Source organism: Ciconia boyciana, chromosome 3 (genome assembly GCF_034638445.1).
Source record: "Ciconia boyciana chromosome 3, ASM3463844v1, whole genome shotgun sequence".
NCBI classification, from domain to species: Eukaryota; Metazoa; Chordata; class Aves; order Ciconiiformes; family Ciconiidae; genus Ciconia; species Ciconia boyciana.
Window position 1 is genome coordinate 21,133,012 of NC_132936.1, and position 26,007 is coordinate 21,159,018.

The following is a 26,007-nucleotide window of genomic DNA, read 5'->3' on the forward strand; positions in this document are numbered from 1 at the left end:
TGTTTTCCTCTTCTGTGTAAAGTCATTTAGCCTCTCTATGCCCCAGTTTTCCTCTGCCAAATTCTTCCCTTTTCAAATCAGTATTTTGAGATTTTATCCATTAATGTTTGTAAAATACTTTCAGATCTTCAGATGAAAGATAGAAATGCAAAGTATTATTGTGTCTGTCTTCCAGCCTCCCAACCTATGAATTCCATTCCTGGTGATTCAGTCAAATAAAACAGAATCTCAAATACATGGAAACCACCAGACAATAAAAAATTCTACATTCTGCTATGAAAAAATCCCACAGGAAACAATTATATTTCTCTAGCCTTTCTGAACCTTCAACAGAAAATCACACCTCTACTATAGAGATTGACAGCATGGTCAAAATAAAACTATGGGAAAGATAATTTTCTATTAAATCCCAGTTCTTTTGCAGTGTGGAACCATTCTGAATTTTTGCACAACTTACTGGTTTACTCCCCTGTTTGATTCAATATGATTTTTCTTTTGGGTTGCTATCTACATCTGCTTTAAATATTTAATTAGTAATTTATAGGATAATATTCTGTCTGGCAGACTATATTATTTATATGTGTGTTCATTTACTTACTCAAGGGAAGATTGGATCCACAACGTAGTAGGTGCTAAGTGCTGTAATCTAAACAATAAAAGTAACATCAGTCTTTAGAGCTGATAACACCAGCTTACTAGTAAGAGGTCATGAAAGGTATTTTGTAGCAACCCATTGCATTTGAATCCCAGTATAGTTTGGTGGGTCCTAGAAAGGCTTACTATCTGATGGCTCTTGGCATGGCCAGTGTGAGAGAAATTAATGGCTTAATTCAGTTCCATGGGAGCAAATTTCCTCAGCACAAAAATAAAATGTCGAAGCAGTTTGCCATAATCAGAATTGGCAATGCTCTTCACCTTTATTAGTGACTGTCATGATTTCTTTATTTCTAGTGTCCACTGAGTGCTATTATAAATCCCCCAAGAATGATAGCTAAAAAAAAATACACAGATAATGTACAAACCTACCAATTCCTGTGAAAACTACAGCCTACCTTAATAACATGCCCTTTCCTTAGTGAAAACCAGGCTGTAGTGATAAGAGCAGTGAGGCTGAAAGTATGCAGAGGGAGAGGGCTTGGTGCAGGGCATAGAAGGGACCAAGGGTGATTGAAGAGGCAAGAGACAGAGAGGATTCATTACAGTTGCTGAAACTGTCTCTGATGATTAAGTTAAACATTATCACCCTACTTAGCAAAAAATGCAACCATATGTTACAATGACCTGACTTTTGTTTGCGCGGTGTGCTGAATTTGGGCTTGTATAATTCTAGATCCAAGGTTTCAGTTCAGATTTATACATATAAAGTGGTCAAACCTTAAAGACAAGATTTGAATGAGACAGAAATAGAATTCACTGTTGCTGAATCTCAACCGAAGGTTTCTGAGAGAGAGAAAGAGGGAGCCTGAGCTTGAATCTGAGCCCAAACCTCAGTGCAAGCTCTGAGCTGTGGTCAGGCTGTGTGTGCTGCAAAAGCTTCCATGAGTGCTGCCTTCTCCCTAGGGAAGTGCAATCGTTCTGGATCCAAAAAAACGTTGTTATTTTGTGGTAAAATCTCTAAAAGGAAAAAAACAGAAAAGTGTTTTCATTATATTGCAGATTACTATATCTTTGTTTTATCAGTATGTTTTAGAGATAATTTATGTTTTAAAATAAATTTGAAAAGTTAAGTCAACCAAAGCTATACACAATAATGGCAACAAAACTACCTCAGTTCTGTCTTTGCACCTTTGTGTAACATCCTATTTGGTCTCATGCTAGTTGAGCTATAAATCTAAATCGGTAAGCTACATGTAAGCTTATCTAGCTCCTGTAGACCTAGGAATATAGGTTTAAATGTGGATCTTATTTGTAGCCTGCTATGCTGATGTGAGCTGGTTTTTTTTCTGACCTGAGTTTGCAGCAAGACTTTTAACCATTGGCATTTGGAAAACCCTCCCAGAGTCCATTTGGGCATTGCATCCATTTCCTCCCCAGTCCCAGGAACCTCCCTAAGTTCCTTCAAGCTGCCTAAAGTCTTTTTTAATTGCTGCACACCTTCAGTCCTTTCTCCAGTGAAGAATGGGTAGTGAGGCTTAAGTGTATTTATCTCAGTTCGGCTCTCATCTTTTTTTCATTCCTGCTATTGTATCTAAGCCCAATACTGAATCCAGCTGCCACAGCTGTTGCTGTTCTGCTGCCTGCCCTGCTTTCTTCTTATGCCTGTGTTCCCAAAAAAGCTTCCCCGGGATGTTCTGTGAAATGAATGGGACACCAAGCCAGTGCTAACTGCATTCTCCTTCATTGACAAGCTCTTTGTTTTACTGGATGCCCTGAATTTGTGATAAAGTGCTAGTGTTGTATGTTCTGAACTTCACTCTTCACAGGGTGAGTTCCTTTTGTCGCCTCACTCTTTACAGTACTAAAGTATTTCCTTTGCTGCAATAAGCTATTATGTAGAGTCTACAAATAAGCTTCTGATCCTGCCAAATTACATTTGCTGTAAGTAAGTGAGGAAACTGTATATCTCTTTTTCCACTTACTCTAATATTCATTTTCAAAGGGTTTCACATCACTTGCCTCTTAAAAGCACCTGTACATACATTTTTCTGGCATTGTTGCATGCACATACCATCAGTTAAGTCAAATACATATGGGTAGTAGTTGATAGTAAAGTAGTAGGGTATATGCAAGTCCTATGTATGATCAGACATTCTGAAAATACAGACTCACAATTCCGATGGAACAAGGACTTGTTTCCTTAGGGAATTACCTTCCCTAGGTAATTGTCTCCTTACCTAATCTGCTTAGGATAGCAAATACATATTGTAGTAACTTTATAGTTGAAACAGACTGCTGTATATCTGCAGCCTATATTTCACAGTGGTTATAAGCACTTCCCATAGAATGGAAATGTTCCAGGGTTTTAAAATGTTCTTATCAACTGCACTAAACTCTCATTTTGTCTGTTACATTTAGGTCAATATAAGCTTATGAGACTTGAAAACAAATATTATAGTGCCAAAATCAAAATCTGAAAGGTCTTTCTAAAATCCTTGCCTACATAAAAAATCTCTTCTGGTTTAATCGAAAGTATGATTTAAAACTGATGTGAACTGTACAGAGCCCTTTGTGAAGATTCTCAGTTCAATTTACAGGAGGATGATTTCTTTAGCTTCAGTTGCTTAAGATTTTTTTTTTAAATGACACAGAAATCAGCTGCTTTTTAAATTGTGTAAGACTGTCCAAATGGTTAAGGTGTAATGGTCTAATTTTAAGACTGATTGATTGCATGTACTGGTGCATCTTATAAATCCTGTTTGTTAAGACACTATTAATCATGCCTGCCTGTAGCAAAAGTCTTGGAAAAGATGAGAAAAATCATTGTGGAGTTTTGATAATAGCTTATTCTGAAGGGGATTGAAAAGTCTGTAGAGGAAAATGGTGGCTTCAAATAGCATGGGTTCATAAAGAAGGACTCCTTGTAGTGCCTCCAACAGACTGCAGAGGAACAGTCTCAGGGCTCCTTGTTCTCCTTTATTCATTTAAATGCCATGGACATTTAGAGCCAAAGTTTAGTCAATTTGTTTCTTTAATTCTTATTCCCATATCTTTTGATTCAACATCTTTAGAGGCTTCAATCAGGCTTTAGTGATGCAGCTGGTCTTGATGGAAGTAGGAAATAAGCATTGTAGATCACTGAAGATACCTAGCATTAAAAAAAAACACATGAAGCAAGAGATTGTCCCTCTGCAGATCTCAAAACATTTGCCAAAAAATAAATAGTAAGAACATCTAAATATTTAGATATTAAGTATTTAAAATATAAGACCCTTTATATAAGATGCCCTAACCATTTATTTTTTAACTTAAAGTAATAGCCAAAGTTTGTGCTAGCCATGTGCAGCCACAGCAAAGAATTAATGGTAAGGGCCAGACAGACTGGGATATGACTTCTTCACCAAGGGTCATATTTTTACCTAATTTGTGTCAGAAGAAACTGCAAAAATTAGGTTTTTTATCTTTCTACAGCAGAAAGATTAATGTGTGTTGTCAACCTGTATATTGGTCTTTAAGATATTAAGAGTCACAGTAATACTTATACCTTCTAGTCAAGATCATGGTCTTACACTTGGTCCTGTGCAAAGACATAAAGCAAGAGAAAAGGAGAATTGTCTTTAAGGATGTTGTTTAGACTTCTTGTCCAAAGCACACAAGCTGTTTGTTATACAGAAGAGAAACTTCAGTAATGTAGTGAACCCCAGAGGTTTTAACAGCTTACATCCTGGAAGTGCTACCATATTTTAATGTTTTCTAATGAATAACTCAACTGGTCCAGATGAAGACCATATGAGAACTCCATTTAACAAATTTCAGTTTAGTTTATCTCTTTCAAGGTTGCATTAATCATGTTTGAAGTTTGGCCCTGCTGAGCTCCTCAGAAGTAGGTAATGCTTACTAGCTTTAAAGGGCTAAAATTCAGCTTAATGGAACGTGACAGCCCCATTGCAATGAGTTCTGGGTTGCTTAATTCCTGATTTTAAGAAACTTTCAAGTGTCTGCAGAAACCTTTGTGAAACAAAAGTTTACCAGTATGGACCAACTTTGAGGAAAGCACACATGTAACTAAAGGATGAAAGCCAAAGTCTGCATGAACTCTGGATTCAAATAGTGAAAGAATTCAATGTTATGGAAATCTGATGTTTCAGAATGCAACATCTGAATTTGTGCGCATGCTTTTTTGAATTTGAATGCTTTCTTCAAATGAAGCTTTAAAGCATGGCTAAAATTCAAAACTCAGGCTCAAGAAAAGCAACTTTTTGGAATTCATGTAGCATTCGTCTGTTCAGTAAAATGAATATAAGTTAATTCTTCCTTTGTCTTTTCTGTGATTTAGTGTAGCAGTTCAAATACCAGCAAATGATTTTACTTAGCATTATAATTTAGCTTGTTCTGTGGTGATCGCAATCCTCTTTGTAATGTAGAAAAACCCACCCATTTTCTTTGATGACTCTAATGTCATTCAACTATTAGAAATTCCACTGATGGCTGTATCAGTGACTTCTCTATCTGGTGCTGTAGCTTGGTGTTTGGGAGTGTTTGGGTGGCTTACCATTTCTCTGCAAGAGGCCAGCATTACTGCCCTGTCTACACATTTCCTTTTCCTTAGGCATCTCCTTTGCTTCATGGAGAGGTGGAGGGGTATCTCCATGGTGCGACCTCATGACACTGTGCAGTGGGATTAGAGCAATAGCTCTGATGGAAAACAAAACAGCTCACTGTAATGTTAGCTGTTACCTAAGAACACACCTTGGGGATATTTAATTTGCTGTCAACCCTACTCATTCCTGGTGGTGCGGGGATGTCAGGCTGCTGCTGGAAATCTCCACTAGTCTGCTGATACTAGAGATATCCAGAAAGCGTTTGAGTGGGCATGTGAGGAGTAGCAAACAAAAACATTTTATGAATGAAAAAAGTATGTTTCTCCCCGGTGTGGAATTAAACTCAGGTTTCGCAATGGCTAGAGGTCCCCAGGGCTGGCACCTGTGGAAACAAGGACTGAGCCAATGAATATTTTTTAATGGGCAGTTATATCTTTCCTTCAGTAACACTGCTCCATATCTCTTCCATTATTATTCTAGGTGTCCCACCCCTGGATGTGATGGCTCTGGGCATATTACTGGAAATTATGCTTCACATCGAAGGTATGTAAAGAGAAGGTTTTGTTGTTTAAACCAAACAACTGAAGGGCTAGAAGGGACCTCAACAGACCTCTCCTCCCTCTCTCAATACTGAAGTAGGATTGAGTGCTGTACATAGACATGGGCTGGTCTAACTCATTCTATCACCAATGAATAACATTTCTGAGTTTCAGCATGGGTCACTACCCAAATAGCTAGGAAGATTTTTGCTAATATCTAGCAAAATCTTTGTAGAAAATGAATCCGGTTTTTCTACCTTCTCTGTTAGCTCAGGGAAGCAATTCAACTTCCATAAGTTTCTGCTGCTTTACATTCTGAATTACTTAACTCTTCTTCTCACAATCTTACCTTTCCTGGACTCAAATCCTATTCCTGCATTTTTTTTTCCCCACAAATTATATTTCCTGATTGTTCCTGTCAATCTCTTCCAGACTGTCTCTGAGTTTCTTGAAATGCAAAATTGGACCCAGTTCTTTACCTCCTCTCCCAGCTGAAGCCTTACCAGCTTTAATCAGAGGGGAAAAGTACCTCTTTCATCTAATGTACACCAGTCTTGTTAGTACCTTTCAGAATAAAGCTTGGCTTGTTTTTAAATCACAACATATTGTACATAACTATGTCAAGCCGGAAGAATGGAAAGAGAAATTTATGAATGAAAGCTGTTACCTTAACTGCCTAAACTATAACTGTGATCCTACCAAGGGCTAAAGAAAGCTTCACATTTACTAATTAGGGTACTGTTGGTAACCCCAAAATGAATTATGGTGGTACCACTGTAGAGGTCATGTTTCGAATGCTGAGTAATTAGCAATTCCCCTGTGGCTATTTGAGAATGATAAAGCAGTAGAGAAGAGATGCACCGTATTTTGTAAATAGCTATCCACTGTTTAATCAAAGAATAACAGTGTAGCCCACCTTTCTTTTGTTAGTAAAGGCTCTTTACTCCTATGCGTAGTGATACTGTTGAGTCTGGATATTTGCTTGCTTCACCAAGTCCCCGTAGTTTTACAATTGGCTATAACTGGTCAATACACAAATTCCCAGTTTAAATGTATTCCCAGTAAAAGCAACAAACAGTTTAAAGTCAAAAAATAAACAACATAGAGATTGGAAATGTGCCATACCTTTAGATGCTGTAAAAATGAAAGATCACAATAACAATTTCTGTAATACACAGTTAAACATCAAATGTACAAATAACATTATAAAGGAGAAGATGTAAACATTTTAAAAGCAGTTACATGATGTAGGAGATTAAATCACACTTTCAAAGGGATTTAAGGTCAAATTTAGAACTACATTTAACTATATGTGGATTTATCAGCTCACACCTCTACCAGCACTATGCTTGGTGTAGCTATGCCCCGACTTGGCTATGTCAGGAAGCTGTTTATGTATTTGGTCATCTGTTTAACCAGAAACAGGCAGGACAGTGAAGATGCAGAAGGCAGAGCATCACAAACAAGAAACCTAAAAGCTGGCAAGGTTAGCAGGAGAGAATCACTGCATGTTGGCTTATTTTTTAAACCCTTTCCCTGGACATTGTCTCCTGGCCACTGTAGGACTGAACCATGAGCTGGATGGTGTTACCTACTTTCATCTGTAAATTCTTACGTTCTTGTATTTTTGCAGATGAGTTCTGGACCAAGTTTTCATTTGATTCTGCAGCATACTTAGTACACATAAAGATATAAAAAGTAATTCTGCAAAACTAAGTGATCTGGAATTTGTCCAGTCCATTGGGATTTAACCTCTTGAAATGCCACCATGTCTATATTGACCACATAACTCCTTCGTTTCTCTTCCAAAAGGCCTCCAGCAGCCCCAGGTCCTTGGCTGCCTGTGGGCACGAGGGCACTGACACTGAAGGAGTAATGTTGTCTTTGCTTAAAACCACCGATGTCCCCAGGAGCACTGTCACATTTACACGGAGCCTGCCCCACATTGTTCAGGACATGATAGCTGCTGAGGCCATTTCTGAGGTGGTGAGGCTGGCAAAATGTATGCTTTTTAAAAGGGCAGCAAACCAGTAGCCTAAACCTGGAGCCGTTAAGTATGAAACACCCCGCAGCACGTTCACAGTTAAGCTTTCTAATTCCCACACTGGAAATTGACATTTACCTCTGCTTGCAGCTGAGTTAGCATTTTTGTTTGTATTTGATACCATCACTTACAACCCTTTAAGTTTCAGAAGGAAAGGAATGACAAACTTCTCTCCTAAATGGCTGCCAAGATGCCTAGGCATCATCTGTATTTAAAATGGCTGCTCAACAGCAAGCACACACGAAGGCAGATTTAACTCTGCCATAACTCTCTGCAGTTCCACACACCCATTCAATGTATGCAAGAAGTTATATCAGCATATATCGGTGTTGAATTTCCCTTGTTGTCTTTTATCTTCATATATAAGGAATTAAACTGATATAAAAATGAAATAATATGTTTGCTTTGTAATAGCTTTTGGTTATTATTATACAATAAAGAAAATTAAAGCAAAGGCTCATCTTTGACATATGTTTTCTTGGTGAATCTGCTGTCAGAGGAAAAATGAATTAATCATAACCTCAGAAGCTGTCTGTTGGAAATGTCTGTTTAGAGGATCTGAAAGGTCTTAGAATTTTCTAATAAATCATAGTGCCAGAATAGAAAGATCTATTGCAAAAAGATGATGCACTGAAATACCAGTAAGTAGGTGATAATTAAAATGATTTAATTTGTAGAAAGCATTAAATCATTAATCAAGGCAGAAATTCTTCATTCAGATTTTGTTACAAAAATGTCATCATCTACAAGCATACACATCTGTACACCTACTAAAGAAGTATTGCTGTCTGAGGCATTTCTATTAACTATTTAGTTTTCAGAAAACCTGGTTATTCTCACACAGTGGGTATGACTAGTCTCACAGATAAGCTAGGGATACCTGTAACTCCTGTCCTCTCCCCTTCACTTTCTGCAGTCCAGGTTGTATGGGGAGCAATGAACCAGCCTGTTCCCGAACTGCCCCCTTGCCCCAAAGCCTGCTTCCTCTTATTCTAAATCCCTCAGACTCTGTTTCTGCTGCCTCTGTCTTCTTACAGATTATGATATTATTATTTTCAAAGAAAACTATTTTTAAGCGGCACAGGCTTTCTGAGGTTTAGTTTGTACACAGGGAACTATGGTACTTTGGTGTGCACTATGCAAGATGGAATAAACAGCAGCTTGCTTTAAAAAGGAAAATGGTCAGCTGCATTTAACCTAGAAAATGAAATCAGATGAGAGCACAGATCCAAGCATCAGAGCGCAGATGCCTACACTATTAAATTGTTTGCATGTCCCCTCGCATGGTACTGTCCCTGGGCCACTGAAACTCTCCCAGGCAATTCTCAGATATGATTTGGGGCTCAGCATGGGTCCAGATCATGCTCTATAAGCAATATGGGTGTAGCTGTCCTGCTTTACAGAGACAGAGAGTTTAGCTGTACAGATGTGAGCCTGCTGGTCTTGGGTCAAAACAGCAGTTCTAGGCCCCTTCCGTTTACCACTGTAGATGTAGCCATGCCATCTCACTAGAAGTTGCTAGGTAATACGCTATGTCCAATATCTTGTGCTAACATTCCTCCCTTTCTTTAATTGACTTATTTAAGACTTTGCAGCATGTAAACTCTATTTTTGTCTATTTTTCATTTACCAACACAGAATTCTGTCTGTGATTGCACCACCCTTTTCTCTGCTTGTTCCTCCCAGTCCTCGCTGGTCTTGACAAGACAAAATAACTGAAAAACTTGCTACCACTGTTTCTGTCTCTTCTTCCTGAAGACAGGACCTACTATACAACACTGAAGTACCTTTTGTCATGCTGAAAACAAAAATTTAATCTTGTGTTTTGTTTCTATGGAAATTTTTCTATCGTGACTCTACTTTGTCTTTTGTCTCAGTACTTTTGAAGATGGTGTTCTACTGATGGATTTCTTTTCTAATGTTGATACGTTAAGATGGAAATAGAGGACATAAATAGAGGACATTTAAATAGAGGACACAGCATGATTTTTTGATAGACATATTTGTGTCCTTGGATAGCAACTACTTTAAAAAAATCTTTAAATACCTATTAAAGTCATTGTCAAGTCTACTAAATGGTTTCTATAATGAATTCTTCACCTGCAAAGGGAAAGCTGAGCTTATAAAATCTTGGAATAGATATGTCTTTTTCCATCTTGTGCAGTTAAAACCAACATTCTCAGTGTCTAGTTAAATGTAACATCGCTTAGCCTAACATATAACTTTGTCTCTACCAAATCTTTTTGTCTGGGTGAGTTCTGAGCACTTAAACTCTTTCTCAGGAAGGCACTGTACAGCTCTGAGCTCTGCCGTGTTTTTATTCAACCGTTCTATAGGGTTCTTACATGATGTTTGAGAAGGTTTGATAGTGTTTCTAATGTGCTCCCTAGAGAAATCTTCAGTCCTACCAAGAGATCCAAAGACTCCTGGGTTTTGAGCCTATTCTTCTGTCCCTCTCAGACATACAGAGGACGTAATGTCTCTCAGCCCTGAAACACTGGCTTCTATTCCTTTTAAAGCTGTCGCTGCTGCTGCTGAGTCAGCTGGAGAGTTTATTAGGCAGAGAGTTTAAGAGCTGCTTTCCCTGGCTCCTTGGGGACTGCCTGTGCGTGTGGTCTGCACAGTGCCTGCCGTCCAGTCCTGCATCGCAGAGATACACGGATTCCCCCTCGTGGCTGCAAACTGCAGCTCTCCTTATTTAAACCGCCTGAGCTTTGATTTTGGAAACTGGAGAGGATTACCTCTTCTGCAAGTTTGTCAGACAGAAAGCGTGTCCCTTGTAAACTGTACCCAAGAATGAGAAATTGCATTTTAAAATGTTTTCTTTCACTCAGTCTTTCAGGCTGTCCGCGAGCAAAGAAAAGTGGAATCAGGATAGCACAAAGCAAGGAAGACAAAGAAGACCAAGAGCCAATTAGGTGAGAATAAATATTGTCAAAGGGCCTTCATGTGTTTTATAAGGTCACACATGTCTTGGGCTTTTTATTAAGGCATAAATGTTATTGTATGATTGATATCCAAGAGCAGATGGTCACATTGATTTCTATGAGTGAACTGCAATTCAAGGATCTGTGCTGATTTATTCTAGCCAAGGATACAATCTTCTATAATTTAGAAACAGTTTTAAGTATGTTTTTCACATGAAACTAAAAAATTACGTAGATCTTTTACTCCTAAAAAACCCTTAAACATGTTTGCATACTATAGACAAACCATACGTGCTAAATAAAGGAACAGAGAATTGAGTATTTATATGAGATTCCTGCAACAAATCTGACTGTTTATGCAGTTTGCAAGAAGAACAAATGCCTGCCTGTAGGTCTTGGTTTCTTCTTGCAAGGTGCTCTGATACCAGTGGCCACTGAACTCAGTGGGTTTAGTGACTGCTTAGACCATTCAGGACTGGATCCTTGGTGGGGAGCTGCAGCAATATTTTAGGGTAGGACAAACAGTGAAGTAACCCGCCTTGTTTTGACAGGTGTTATGTAGCAGCATACTGAAAAAACATTATTTTCTTTAAACATTTTGCTTTGAAGATTCTAACCTGTTCCTTCTAACCCTGGTTATTTGTTTTTTAGAAGTATACAGGGCAAATGTATGGGGGAATTCCCAAGTAAGGAAAACCATCAGATGAATATGGAACTGCCTTCATTTACCTCTCTAGGCTGTAGCGCATAGTTCTTATAATCTCTCCTATTCAGAGAGTGGTTAAAGGTGCTCAGCATTTCTGATGAGGTGCTATGATCACTTCGTACCTAACTGTTTATACCTAACATTTTCATGACTTCAGACAAGTCTTCTTTAGATTCCATGCACATAAGTAAAATGTACCAAGGATTATACTAAGCAGGCTTTTATGCTTACAGAGTTTTTATGAGCAATTTCCCTGCTGAGTGGAGCTCAGTAGCCAACATTTCAATTCCAGTGTGATATTTACTGTAATGAACACCTACAATTCAAATATATATCTCAGTCCTTTCGTTGCAATTGCACAATATCAACAGCTGTGACTTCATCTACTGGCTAGCCTCCTTACAGTTTATCAAAGAACATATATTTTTTTCACATTAGCAAAGTTCTGCTTGTAATTTTACCCACTAAAGGGTATCTTGACTATTTTTAAGACCACAGTGCATGATTGTTCTTTTCTTTTCATGTCGGGTTTATTTTGACTTTGTTGTAGAGGCTACCAGGTATATGATGGCAAGACAATAAAGTTTATCTCATCTATCTGCTATCCAGATGTCCAGTTCCTGGTTGTGATGGTCAGGGTCATATAACTGGAAAATATGCATCCCATCGCAGTGCATCAGGGTGTCCTCTAGCTGCCAAAAGGCAAAAGGATGGGTACCTAAATGGCTCACAGTTCTCTTGGAAGTCAGTGAAGACGGAAGGAATGTCATGTCCAACCCCAGGATGTGATGGCTCAGGACATGTCAGTGGTAGTTTTCTTACCCATCGTAGGTGAGTAACTATGGCTTATATTTTTCACTTACCCTTATTATTTAAATTAGCTTAGCAAGATTTGAAATACAGCTTTTTGTCATGGCATTTTTCTGTTCCATTTGAATTTTGTTATTACTTTGGAAAATAATCTTCCTACATATATTTGTAGATAACTGGAAGTTAAGACACACAATTTTTTTCATGCAAGTCCTTGCAGGTAGAGACCTGAGTCTGAATTTATAATACACAGAAAATTTTAGGGAAAAAAGTGTGCATGACAATAACTAAATCTGCTACTGCTTAATTGAGTGACTCTGGACAAATACCTTCGGACAGACTTTGTAATACACATCTGAATCCCCCGGATTTTCAGAGATGTTGAACACATTGCTGATTCCCAAACATCAGAGCATGGAAGAATTTAAGGAACCAGTTCCATAAAAACAAAGTACTTTTATTCATTTGGTAATGAAAATGTTCACTCAAAACAATAAATGTAGAATACATCAGATTAATTAAAACTAATGGAATACAAATATTTGACAAAAGAAATACAAAGCCCAATTTTTCGTAAACTTAGCAAAAATAAGAGAACTTCAGTGATGACATTTTTCATAGCTTTTAAAAGATTAAGGAAGAGTAAGTGGCCAGTCTATTAGGGATAAATCTTGCTGCCATTTTAGATATTAGGTTATGAGGAAGCAAGGGTGTTCTTGGAGCTTTGGGTGGGAATCTCAGCCTGAACAGGACTATACTGCCAGAGCAAATTTCTTGTTATATAATCACTAATATAAAACTCTATTACTTCAAATATGTCAAGCCGATGTGCCTAATTTGTCACCGTTCTCCAGGCAGACCTCAGTTGAACTTCTGTACCTTTTAGTTAACTAAACCAACCTGATCTTGTTTTGAGTTCTAGATATAGAGGTGAAAAGTATACTTCTTCCTTCTCTTGCCTGTAACCATTACCTTTGATTCTTTCTTTGACAACCCTTTATAGCTTAACTCAAAAGCCTTTCCCTTACTGTAACCTCTCCAGACTTTGTGCACATAGTTCCTATTTATTGTTTAGGTTCAGAGCTGGTTTTCTACTCAGTGTTTGCACGGTACCTACCATGAAGAGATTCTGGTCCATAACCTGAGGTGCTACCTAAGTGGTCAAATGTATTACACAGCCTGCAGCTCCCATAGGCTTTAGGGAGCAGAAGATGCAAAAGGCCCAACCATTTGTGCAGATGTCCACACGTGGATTTAAGTTTCTGACTTTCAGTAAAATGTCAGTATTAGTGTTCATATTTCCATTTAGCTTTCTTCATAATGGTGTAACATTTATTTAACTCATAGAGATCTGTCATTAAAATTTTGAAACTATTTTACCTTCAGTTAAAAGGTATAATATAATTACTGAGAGATTGTTTTCAAGGAGTATTTACACAGTATTTACATTTTCAAGGAGAAAATTCTTGCAACAAGAATAACTAACTTCTAAAAGGAACATACTGATACTAAATTTAACTGTTCTTCAAATTTAAGGGGCAAATGGTACCTAGAGATTTTTTTTTAATAGGAATGTTTTAATGAAAAAATAGCATAAAATTTAAATAATTTTTATTGCAATGGAGAAACCTAAATATGACATTTAGCCACATAGCAGCCATGTGCTTTCTTGAGTACCATTATCTTAAGTAGAAACTGAGACATGTAAAAGGCTTACCTTATAAGACCAGTTTTTGGGGCAAAAAGGGCCATTGTTAGAGGAGAACACCAGAAGATGAAAGGTTGATTAAAAAGGCTGACTGAATTAGACTGATCTTACTCAATTATCTTGATGTAACAAAGTGCCGAAATTCTAAGTTGTGAGCAAGTTTAACAATTTCTTGAAGCTTCCATAAGCTATGGCAATGTTAATAAAAAGCCATATTATTTAAAAAATATGATTTAATTCTTGTAGAATTCTTAAGATGCTCTTAAAAGGGCTTAGTTCATTTGCTCACACAAAGAAAAGTGCTTGAAGCTATTTTAGATGCCTTAGGATAACTTATGTGGCCTCCAGCTTTTGCTCAGAAAGGCACACATCTGTGGTAGGTCCAGTGTCATATTTACCAGCCTTAATCATGTGTCTTCTCAAATGGCATTTCATGCCTGTATATGGACAACTGAATCAAACTCTGCATGCAGGACTGAGCTTCAGAACAATTCACCTACTTTAAGAACCTACTTATAGGTGAACAAGGTGCTTTTGCACATCCACTCCAGTGAATGGAATCAGTGGATCCTGGAGGGTTGTTCACTTCACCTGCGAAGTAGACACCTGCCTTTGATCAGAGCTGTGCCCTGAATGTCACTGAGTGCATCAACAGGGAGTGGGCTACAAATAGACACTTATGCCATTGGAAATGTTGATGGGGCGTGCAAGATGGCCATACTGTGCTGGCAAAAAGGACTGAAGATTTGTGAGACACTCCCATTCTTTGACTGTGAGAGCTGAGACCTGAATGTGCTTCGCAGGGGATCTGGAAAGGTGCTAGACTTGTTAAATGAATGGGCCCCAGAGCTCCACAGCAGCTTTGACACATAGTATCCATGCAGACATTTAAACCTAGGTGTCCTAATCTGGAGTTCAATCCCACCTGAACTACAGACTATGCATTTCCTTACCTAAGGATGGAATATCCCCTCACTTTTAGTGTATCCATTTTAATAGGCTATGGTCTCATCTTCTACCTCTAACAACATTTTGCTATACAGCTATGGCTGTAGATCTCAAACGCCACCTTCTGAAGAGAAGCAATGCTATGACAATTACACACTGAAACCAGGCTTATGTAGAGCCTTTTGCAGGTATAGCTGTGTCCAGCATGCATGGGGAGAAAGCAGGGCTATGACCTTTAACAGAGTCAGTAAAAGCTCCTAGGAAAGTAGTAGTTAAAAGTCTTTAATTTTGGCAGTACAGCTTGTTTCTCTCCTGATAGGTCACTTTTCTTCCCTAGTACAAATATTTTTCTATCAGCAGACTTCTCTAAGCATATATATTAATTGCATGCATAGTGTCCTTAACGTGTTATTTGAGATTTTATATTCTGCCATTCATAGACAGCTGTTAACATGCTATTATCCAAGCAGCTGTAATACTCTGGAAACTGGAATGGCAGACTGGCTTGTGAAAATTATGCCAACTGTTGCATTAATTAAAAAAATATACTTTGAGATTTTTGAGGCAAAGATTTCTTAGAGCTGTTGTTGCACCTTGTACGCGTGGTGTAATTCCACTGATATCAATGGACCCTTGAGATGATCCACAAGTGCTGGTAAATCAGTACTTAGTTAAAAACCTGCTCCAACTGGTATTACATAGTCTGGAACTTAAATATATGCATATTTGTACATACATGCTTTTGAAGTAGAAATAAGTAGTCAATTGAAAAAGTCACAAATTTCAGTAAGTTTTGAATCCTACCCTATGAACAAAGGCACCAAAAAAGGTTTCTGTTTATTTAACGTCAGCCATGCCTGTCTGCAGAAATTCGTATGAATAGTTTTATTTTGTCAAGGAGTTTTGCATAGGAAAGAATGGCAACAGAGGGTTATCAGAAGGGACTTGAAGCATAGGTTTGAATGCTATACTTCAAAAAGGAGCCTGTGCTAGCAGGAGAGGCCAGTGTGAAATTAGGTGACCTATCAGCAATATGAAAATGAATTGGAAGGCATGGAAGCATGGAGTTAGTAGATAGGTAAATGAAATAGGTTATAATGAAATGTAAATTGGTTATTATACTGTAGCTTTCCAGTTTGGTTCTTGAACAGGCCCTTACTTCCTCATATTTCATTTAAGAAGATTTTTCTGGACAGCTTAATTTCTAATACAACAATCAGGTGGGGACTTTCTGAGAATATACTTGGATTTAGCAACCCTGTTCCTTAGCACAGAAGGGGAAGTGTGCTTGTGCTGACTTCAGTGGAAATTACATTCAGAAATGCCTTTTCAGATCTAAAACAATGTTCTTGCTCCCATCTCCTGCCCACTTTTGTTTAAATCAGTGTTCACCCATTTCAAACACAGTAGTGTAGCTTTTAAATTCCCTTTACTATGGAAAACTGTTGTGATTTAACCCCAGTAGGTAGGTCAGCCCCACCCAGCTGCTCGCTCGCTCCCTCTCAGTGAGATGGGGGAGAGAATCTGAGGGGTAAAAGCAAGAAAACGCCTGGGTTGAGACAAAGACAGTTTACTAAGTAAAGCAAAAGCTGTCCACACAAGCAAAGCGAAGCAAGGAATTCATTCACTACTTCCCATGGGCAGGCAGGTGTTCAGCCATCTCCAAGAAAGCAGGGCTCCATCACGCATAACGGTGACTTGGGAAGACAAAACGCCATAACGCTGAATGTCCCCCCCTTCCTCCTTCTTCCCCCAGCTTTTATTGCTGAGCCCAATGTCATATGGTATGGAATATCCCTTTGGTCAGTTGGTGTCAGCTGTCCCAGCTGTGTCTCCTCCCAACTTCTTGTGCACCCCCAGCCTACTCGCTGGTGGGGTGGGGTGAGGAGCAGAAAAGGCCTTGACACTGTGTAAGCACTGCTCAGCAGTAACTAAAACATCCCTGTGTTATCAACACAGTTTTCAGCACAAATCCAAAACATAGCCCCATACTAGCTATTATGAAGAAAATGAACTCTATCCCAGCCAAAACCAGTACAAACACATATGCTAGTAGAGCTATAATACACAAGAGATGATCAAATTATAAGTATTTTCCCCATTTACAAGCTGATGCTAAATAGAAATGAAAATGGGGAGAAGGGGTATTTTTCTTTAGTGTTCCTGTATCCTCGCTGAGGACAGTGGGACACCCAAGATCCGTAAACAAGTTTATAGAATAGGATTTGTATTTGAGCAGCAAGGGCATGCCACTGTGTTTGCAAAATATCTAGATGGGAGGAAGTAATGGACATGATCCTGTGCCTTTTCCTTTCTGAAGGAATGTATGTAAAAATTGTGAGGTCGTTATGGGAAATGTTTACATGTGACTGTTATGAACTATCCACTTTATGCATAGGAAGGGCTAGTTAATAGTAAGGCTGTCAGAAAGCCTGCAGGAAGATAACAGCAGTGCAGTCAGTTCAGCCATCACCTCACGTGCACATCCTGAGGTGAAGAAGCACTGCCACTGTTTGTTTCCTCCAAAAATTCTAGGTTGGTCACAGCTCTGAGCTGCACAGCTGCATCGCTAAGCCTGGGGACAGGCAGATTAGGAAAAGATTAAAAGATAAAAAGATAAAAACTCTGACAGGAGCTGCCTTCAGCAGCTGCTTGCTAAAAGTGGGCAGACACCAACACTCACACGGATCCTCAGAGAACCTCTGAGCTCCTAAACACTCAAAGCATTTGGGAGACGGCACATGTGAGGAAAGAAGGATGGAGATGTAGATTTTCATGTGCAAATCCTTTCTCTCATGAAATATGCTTTGCTAGAAACAGATATTGTCTAAAAACCCATGTCATCGACCTCAGCTCCTGAAGTGAAGGTTTGCAAGCACCACCTGTGGTCAAACCTCCTGGTGCTCAGGGCTGCAGCTTGAGCCTGTGTCCAAAGAACAGCAGCTCACCCCAGGGTTTATCTGGGGTGGGTGTTCACATGCAGAGTGCCAAAGGGGCAGTAGCTCTGTAATCCAGATGCTTTGCATCTCCAAACATGTGCTAGTGGCTACAAATTTGCTCCGAAATTATTGTAGAGCTTTCAGTCTTTGTTTGCCTGAAGTCACATCCTCTCTTAGCATCAGCATTTCCCAGCTTCGGCAATTAAAAGCATAAAAATACTTAGCATTAGTTCAGTGAATGAGTCTTGTAGAAATGAGCTATATGGTTACAAAGGGCGTGCGAAGGCCTCAGATTATTCTGATTTTTATGTTTTGTATGTAGGCTTGCAACTCTGTTACTTGAGCAAAATCAGTCCTGCAGAGTCTTGGACCTGAAACAGCCTTTGTGTTGATGCAGTGTTGTATGAGGCCTGTAGATGAGACAGCAGGACTTACATTACGCTAAGTTGTGTGAGATACCAAATGCCAGCTACTCCTTTCAGTTCATGGAGAAATGAAAGTACCCAGAATTTAGATGGAGGTAATCGGTTCCTAGCAGGTGTCGGCTTTTTGGCAGGATAGGAAGCTTATTTGAAATAAAACCTGAATTTTAAAAGAAAGTTTTCTCATATTTGCAAATAAATGCAGAGAGGAAAACTTAGAAGCTTTATCAACTGAAAATACAATGTAAAGTTGTATCAGATCTGAGATTCTATATATGTATAGATATTTATATGATGCAACGTTCACTATGGACTAATGCAAACTGAAGATATCAGAAAGTGCATACTAATACTGCGGTTCGATGCTGTGAACAACAGTGCAAAAATAAGATATGGCATGATAAAATACCTTGTTTAAAAAAACCAAAAAAATAATTGCGAGCATCCTTTAAAACACAAAGAATCCAAACTGCCAGATGAATTCTCAGGATGCTCTAAACTTCCGAAATACCATGTTTGTGAGGAATTTGTGTCCAGCGATTATATCTGTAGGGAACCGAAGGTTAAAAAGCACTTTAGAAAGGTGTTCCTATGCTATGTTGAAGATAACATTGAAAATGGTAAAAACTGGCAGAGACAAAATTTTTCTTGTTCTTCCATTTATCTATTTTTAAAACATAAATACTGTCAAACTCCAGATTTGTAAGAAGCTTTTAATATGCAACTCATTAAATTACTTGATTGCATCTATTTCTAGCCTGGCCTCTTGTCAATTCAACTCTTGTCCTTTGTTTTATTTGTTGCTACAATAAGTTGACAGAGTGCCACATTTGAGTCAACATTAATTCACTCTTAATTCTCATTGTTTCACTTCCTCCCTGGTAAGTTTTTAAAAGTTGTTTAGGGTGTTTGTTTGTTTTTAATCTGCCTGTCCCCTCCCTGTCATTGATTTATTTTGCTGTTTCCCACCTCTTATTTTTTTCCTACAAGCTCTACATTGCAATTCAGCAGGAGAAAGTCATACAATGTTAAGAGTATAGAAGAACTAACCAAACTCACTGCATTTAACAGTATTTACAACTGACAATGATAAGTGTGATCATGGTGACATTACTGAAAGACGACAGACATGCAAGTGTGCCAACAGCTCCAAGAAGGCAAGGAGAGAAACATGGCAATTAAATGTGATAATAATAGACATAAAGAAGAAAAATACTAAACTAAAATCTGTGAGGTGGATCCTGCAGTACAAAGGATTTTTTGACGTAGGAATTTTGTGTTGACCCGTAAGCTTGAGGGAAAAGGGTCTTTTTAAATTGCCTTTCAACACTTTCCTCTTCCCATCCTCCTCCTCTCCTACTGCATCTGTGCTGGCCCTCTTCTGTTCTCTTTCCCTATGGCTCCTGTTCGGTCCTTCTTCTTACTTCTGTGCTTCTCAGTCCTCAGCATTTGAGGTATCCGGCCCTCAGGTAGCTTCTCCTGAGCGCTGGCAGAACAGGACAGGCAGTCTCACCAGTGCTGTATCCCGCAAGCAACCTTCTGCTCCGGGCCCTGCAGCCCTGAACAGGGCTGATGGCAGAGACGGCGCTCCCAGTTGTTATCCACACAAAGTACTTGGAGCGTCTGGCAGACAAACACTAATTCACATCTACTGAGCATGTCCAAGTGACAGTCTGTCAGAGGCTTGTAACTGCCAAATCTACATTTGTTTTCATGAGGACAGCAGAATGCATCTCTAAAGTCAGAGCAATACCCCATGAAATGTCAAGTCTTGCTCCAATTCGCAGACAATTAGAGATATTCACTAAATTATTGGGGCTTTTTTCCCCCTCGATATGGACAAAACAAGGTATATGGACAAAACAATGGTATACAAATATATTCTGAGAAATGGAATTTTTTTTCCTATGACATTTGGAAAAAAACTGAGCCTGGCTAGACACCTACCATGGAAGATTTCAGTCAGGTCAGTTAAAATTTGGCAAAAATAAGAAGTGACTAAATGCAGAACCTGGTTGTTGAAAGAGTTAGGCCCTTTGACTGTCAGTAGTTCTGCCAGCTTTTTTCATCACGAGCTGGAAGAAGGATGCAATAGCATTTTAATCAGATGTACAGTCTATTAAACTGGAAGGCTCCTAACAGCAAGCTAATCCAAAAGGACTTAAGAGGTTTACTTACCTTGGGAAAGTCAAGGAGAAAATAATATGAAATTCATATTGGAAAAAGCAGACTGCACAATATAAACAAGAAAAATCATTTTGCTGAGCAGACCTGACAAATGACAGCAAACAGTAATTTGTACAGGTGCTTGCAATGTGACATCTCCTTGATTTCAGGCACTTGGCAGAAGCTCTCTGGTTGTAAGCCTGTTTCTTCTCATTCCAGACATAGCCTATAAAAAAGGCAGAGATGACTGGATGGCTTTTTAGATTTCAGGTGGGATGAATTTTCCTCTTGAAGCACCTTTTTTCTCTCTGCTGTCTATAGAAGTGCCTAGAGAAAGTGTGCTTCATTTTAAGTGCCTAAGTGAGCTGGGCTTGGTCACTAAATAGATCACTTGAAATTTTTTGCTGCCCAAGAGCACTAAGCAGAGATATGTAGCTAGAGATACATCTTACCTGTTTATACACAGGGAAGTCTCAGCCTGTCATCTCCTTCACAATACGTGCCCTATTCGACTGACCAGTAAATCCACTGGTCTTCAGGCCATCTGTCCTGTTGTGTGCGGTCACAGGACAGGAGACAGGCTGATAAACTTTGCCAGCCCCTAGCTCCTGGGGCACTCAATGGCACCCCATTCAGTGCACACTGCTTCCCCGTAACTTAGTGCTAGGGCCACCTGTAAATTGTGTAATGTGCTGCAGTGCTTCCTCACTCACCGAAGAACAAATGAGAGATTTTTGAATAGTTATCGCATCATTGGGCAAGAGCCAAACCTCTTTCCCTGTTCAGGGATGATACAGGTGAAAGCTCGTTAGCACATGTGAGAAGCCCACCTACAGAGCCTCTTTGCTGACTACGCAACTTTAATTAACAAAATATGATGTAAATTTGCCAAAGGACTACTGTGCCCAGCTGAAGGGCAGCTTTGGCAGTGCTCTTACAGTTCCAGCATTTCAAGATTCATTAATCCTTTTTCTGGTGTATATTTATGCCCCAGAGGGATTTCTTTCAAATGGAGTCTGCTCTCAGAGCCTTTTCTCTCAGCTTGGCCATGTTTACAGTTCTGCATAATTTATATTTTTGTTTTTCTTACCTGATTCTTGTTTTGTTCTTTTGTTATGAGGGATAGGCATAATTAAGCTATAACACTATTTTACCTTTTAAATCTCCAATAAAAAACAAATACCCTCTCATCTTCTGGGTATCATGGCCATTCACTCTATATAGTTGTCCATTTGGTGGTTGACTGACCAGATTTTAATGCTACTTTAACACTCCCCCTGTAGAACAAGAAAGTAGTTCTTTCCTGAAAGTCTTTCTGAAACAATGATCAGATATCATTAAAATAATTTTGAAAAGCTTACATTTTGTTTTAATCATAATGGCTATATTTCTTTTATGGCCACTTGGTAGTGTTTTAATTTTTCTTAGTTCTGGAACCAATGCAAAGACTTATTTAAACAGAATAAAATCTCAGCTACTTTCCTCAGCAGCTTTGGAAAGCAACTTGGATTAGGAGCTGCCACTTTCCACATTACATCAAGCTTTTAGTCTTCTTAACTTAGACTTCCCTCCCAGTTGATTGAAAAATTAAGTGAAAGTTCTTAATCACCAACATTCCGGTGTGAGTTGCAAATGCACACACACACACACACACACACACAAAAAGCTTTAGCCAGGGAACAAGACCTAAAAAGGACCACATTAATCAGAATTATTCTTTTCCAGTGAAGAATTCTGAAACTGAGCTGAACAATTTCTTCCAACACTGCACAAAGGCAGTCGGGGTTCTGTGGCTGGTGGGGAGGAGGAGAGATTCCTCTGTGAGTCGCAGCAATCTGCATGCAAACAAAACTACCTTGTTTGCAAACCCTCTCTCCTGGACTCCCTTTACTTCACAGCTCAGTAAGAAGCTGGGGAAAATCCAATCACCCTTGAATGTAAATAAAAATGAGTACTGGGCCAGGGAGGGTTCCTTTTATCTCTGCTGGAGTTGTGCATAGAGTATTTCATTCTTTAAGGTGTGTAGCAGAATTTACTCATGGGAATAAGGAAATCAGTAAAGCTGATACCCTTCAATATAGAAAAAATGAGTGGTTCATGGGTTTAATATTAAACCAAGGAAAGGACCACTTTGATCACTGAGTTTGATCTCTTAACTTGAACTTCAAACATTACCAAATAGCTCAGGAGCTTAGTCATAAAAGTAAGGTTTCGTCCATTAACAAAATAAAACAGTAGTTTTCACTGTGATCTGTATTTCCCTGGGTTTCAAAAGAATTTACATCTGGGGCTTGTTTTAGATCTATCTCTAGTTAAAAGAAGTCCCTTGAATGTGACATGTTCCTTTCTCTAGTCTATGGACAATGTTATTTTTAATAAACAGGAAAAGTGCTTCATTTTCTTAACTTTTTGAAAAATCACTGTGGTAGTGAATCTATAAACATCTTACAGTGTTTATAAAGTTAGCCCTCAGGATGCTTTTTGGCTACTCCAGGTTGAGGCTCTGGTTTCTTTACATCCTGTTCTTTCTTACTTTGTAAACTTCAGCACTTCACACACCAAATATAAAAGTTGCATTTTATTTGACCTTTGTCTCCTCCTTTCCCACATCCCTACTTCTTTGTTTGGAAAACGTTTTCTTCACTTGACAGGCCAAATACAATCCCTTCAGCTGCAAGAGGGACCAGACTGCATCTGTCTGCTGAGGCAAAAAATGTATTTAAGAGAGCACGGCTGGAACCCAGATAACTAAAATCAGTCACCCAGACAATTGCTCCACTTGATCAATGATCCTCCACTCTGACGGCCTCTCTTGTTTGCATCCCCAAAGATACTGCAATTACATTATCGAAGCAGTTCAGGATTTTAGCCCACATTTCTTTGTTTTTAAACTAAATTTCTTGGCAAATGTGCACTAACCACTAGCTAGATGTCCCTTTCAAACTTTTTTCCCCACTAATTTTCCTTTTATTTTGGGACCTATTTCACCTTATTTTCCAAAGCCACTGAATATATGGCAAGGCATAGGTTGCAGTAATGTAACCACAGTCCTAAACAAGAAAGAAAATTCATTCTTCATGTTGTGTTCAACTCTTAACAGATGCAATCACCATATGCTCTTTATCTGGATTTGTGCATATAGTCTTTCTTCATACCTTTTACATGATTGGGTTTCCATTAGGCACTACTCTTCAGGGCAGTTAGAGTAAGATCTAGCTGTACATATGGATGAAGCTTATTTTGTAGAGTTTATAGAGGTACTAGTACTTTACCTCTGCATGCCTCCATTTATAAATTCTTCCTGTAAAAACAAGCCTGATTAATGCAGGTTGAACTTGCCTGGCATAAAACCCAGTCACCCCTTCTATCTGTCAGTCCTATAGGTATAGAGCGTGTAGAAATGTGTGTTTCATGGACAGTGCCATGCCCTGCAAAGCAAAGCTGCATCAGGAGGTCCCAGCCATGCACCTCCCCATTTAGCACCCATGCCCAACAAAAGCACATTTCCAATATAGGTGACGTGTCATGATGTCGGATGTCTCCAGCCAACCAGCAAAAATTAAGACCTTCTCAAATTTTAGCACGCACCTTAGAGGAGGTTTGCAGGATCTGACTCCAGATCACTTTAATCTAACAGTTTAATTCATTTTTCATAGTATTTGTAAATTATGGCAGAGGTTGGCTTTCAAGGATGATGTGTCAGACCACACTTTTCTTTCTCAAATTAGAGATTAAGCCTGACAGTAGAAATTCAGTGAGAGTCAAGACACGTTGCATCTCAGAGACAAGGTGCTGATGATCAGCTTGTCTCTGTGGCAGCAGCAGCTCACAGCTCCTGCTGAATCAGGAACTCAGCGGGAGCCAGGAGCTGGGTACCGGTGCTTCTCACAGCCCCACCAAAATGCTGTGGCTTCAAGCCCTGTGGCATCCACAATCTGACAGAGATAAATGATGGCTCAGTACGTTTATACTGTACTTATTACAGCAGTACACCCAGCAATGTTGTTAGAAAGCCTTATTTATTCTTTATTATGGAAAGAATACTCAACTGTATATTTTCTTTTGCGTGATTTCTCATGTGTATGAGAATAATGGCAGTAGCAAGTGAGATAACTGTGATTAATTTTATTAGTTCTTTGCTGGAATGAACAAGGTGCAGAATTACATGTTTGTGTAAAAGTCAGTGTAAGGTTTGTTCAAATATAAAAAATAAACCAAACCAGGATTACACACTAATTCCACTTCTAACAGAAAACCTATGACAGGCATCAATGGTAAAGGCTTTAAACTTGATGTGAGGATAAGTGTTATCCTTACCAAAACTACTAACTAGCATGTTTCTCTTGGTCTTTTTTTGATTTTTGAGATGTTTAAAGCTTATCTTGCTTAACTCTTAAAGCACTGAAATGGCTTTCACTTGTACTCTTTTGTTTGCTAGTCACGGGAAGACAAATAAAATCTCAAGATATTTGAGACAAATAAAATCATACCTACTCCTTTTTGTCTTTGGTCTCCTTCTACTCCCTAGTCTAGAAATCTCGAGCCACTCCCAGTCTCACTGGGATCTCAATTCAAGCTTTTTGGTTAACTTTACACCTCTGTGAGGTTCAGCCTTTGTACAACAGCCCACTTCTGGTGCAACGCTGACTTAGCTCTGTTTTTCTTCTTACCTTCCCATATGTCCTGCCCTGTTTTAGTTGTTCTCAACTTAGAGAAAGAGCAGTTACCTTCAGGAGAAGTAAACATAGTCAAGAAGATAGAAGGGAAGAGATAGAATTTCCTTGCAGAGTAGAAGCTTATCCTAAAAGTCCTAATTTACTTTTTAAATTATTTGAAGTATTTTTAGGTAACTTAAGAACAGAGCTGGGCAAAGAGGATTCATATTGTTATCTTTGTCTTACCCGTTTCTGAAGAATTTAGCCAAGTTAAATAAACTGTAGTAGAACTCAATCCTTTAATTTAGGTTACTAACTTAGTATCTGCTTCACTGAAATTGTAAGTGCCTGGCTTAGAAAAGTAATCTAATCCATGTACAATACAATATACAATTAACGGAGAAACAGATTTGCCAGTAAAGACCTGCAGAGGAAGTTGATGACATGGTCTGGCTTTGGCATCTTCTCCTGTGTTGAATTTGGTACCTCTGGAAGTTTTGAATGTTCTCTTACATTGCATAAAGCCACAGGAAAAGTTAGGACCTTCTGTTCATTCATGGCCTCTTCTAAGGACAGACACATGACAAGCTAAAGGTACTCATAGCGGTACATGATGCATATGTTAAAGCCAAGAGTGTAAGGGTCAGGAAAGCAAAGAGGAAGCTTGTGGTTTGGGCATGCAGTTGCATGGAAAGAAAGCCCTTTTGGGCGAAGCCCTCCTCCATCTGTGCATATTGTATTAGATCACCAGTGGCTTGAAAAATCAATCTGGCTACAGGATGTGGAATCCTTCTGCATCCTCACTAGTAGGCCCAAAAATAGGCAGCCCTTTGCCTTTCCCCTCACTAACTCATGACTCATCTGTGTGCCTCCAAAGAAGGTAGATAACCCATGCAGAACAACTCTCCAACAGTTCCTGCAGCAAGAATAGAGCACAGGACCCAG

The 26,007-nt window shown here is 39.0% G+C and overlaps 1 protein-coding gene across 4 annotated transcripts in view; it reads left to right on the forward strand.

The window, feature by feature from the left end:
• The window catches only part of MYT1L (myelin transcription factor 1 like), a 130,694-nt gene that overhangs the window by 94,623 nt on the left and 10,064 nt on the right, over positions 1 to 26,007 (forward strand). For all 4 annotated transcript variants that reach the window (XM_072857792.1, XM_072857793.1, XM_072857790.1 and 1 more), the window contains exons 14-16: positions 5,679 to 5,741; positions 10,616 to 10,699; positions 12,024 to 12,245. In XM_072857792.1, the coding sequence (XP_072713893.1) occupies positions 5,679 to 5,741; positions 10,616 to 10,699; positions 12,024 to 12,245 (369 nt within the window). The remainder of the gene's footprint in view (positions 1 to 5,678; positions 5,742 to 10,615; positions 10,700 to 12,023; positions 12,246 to 26,007) is intronic.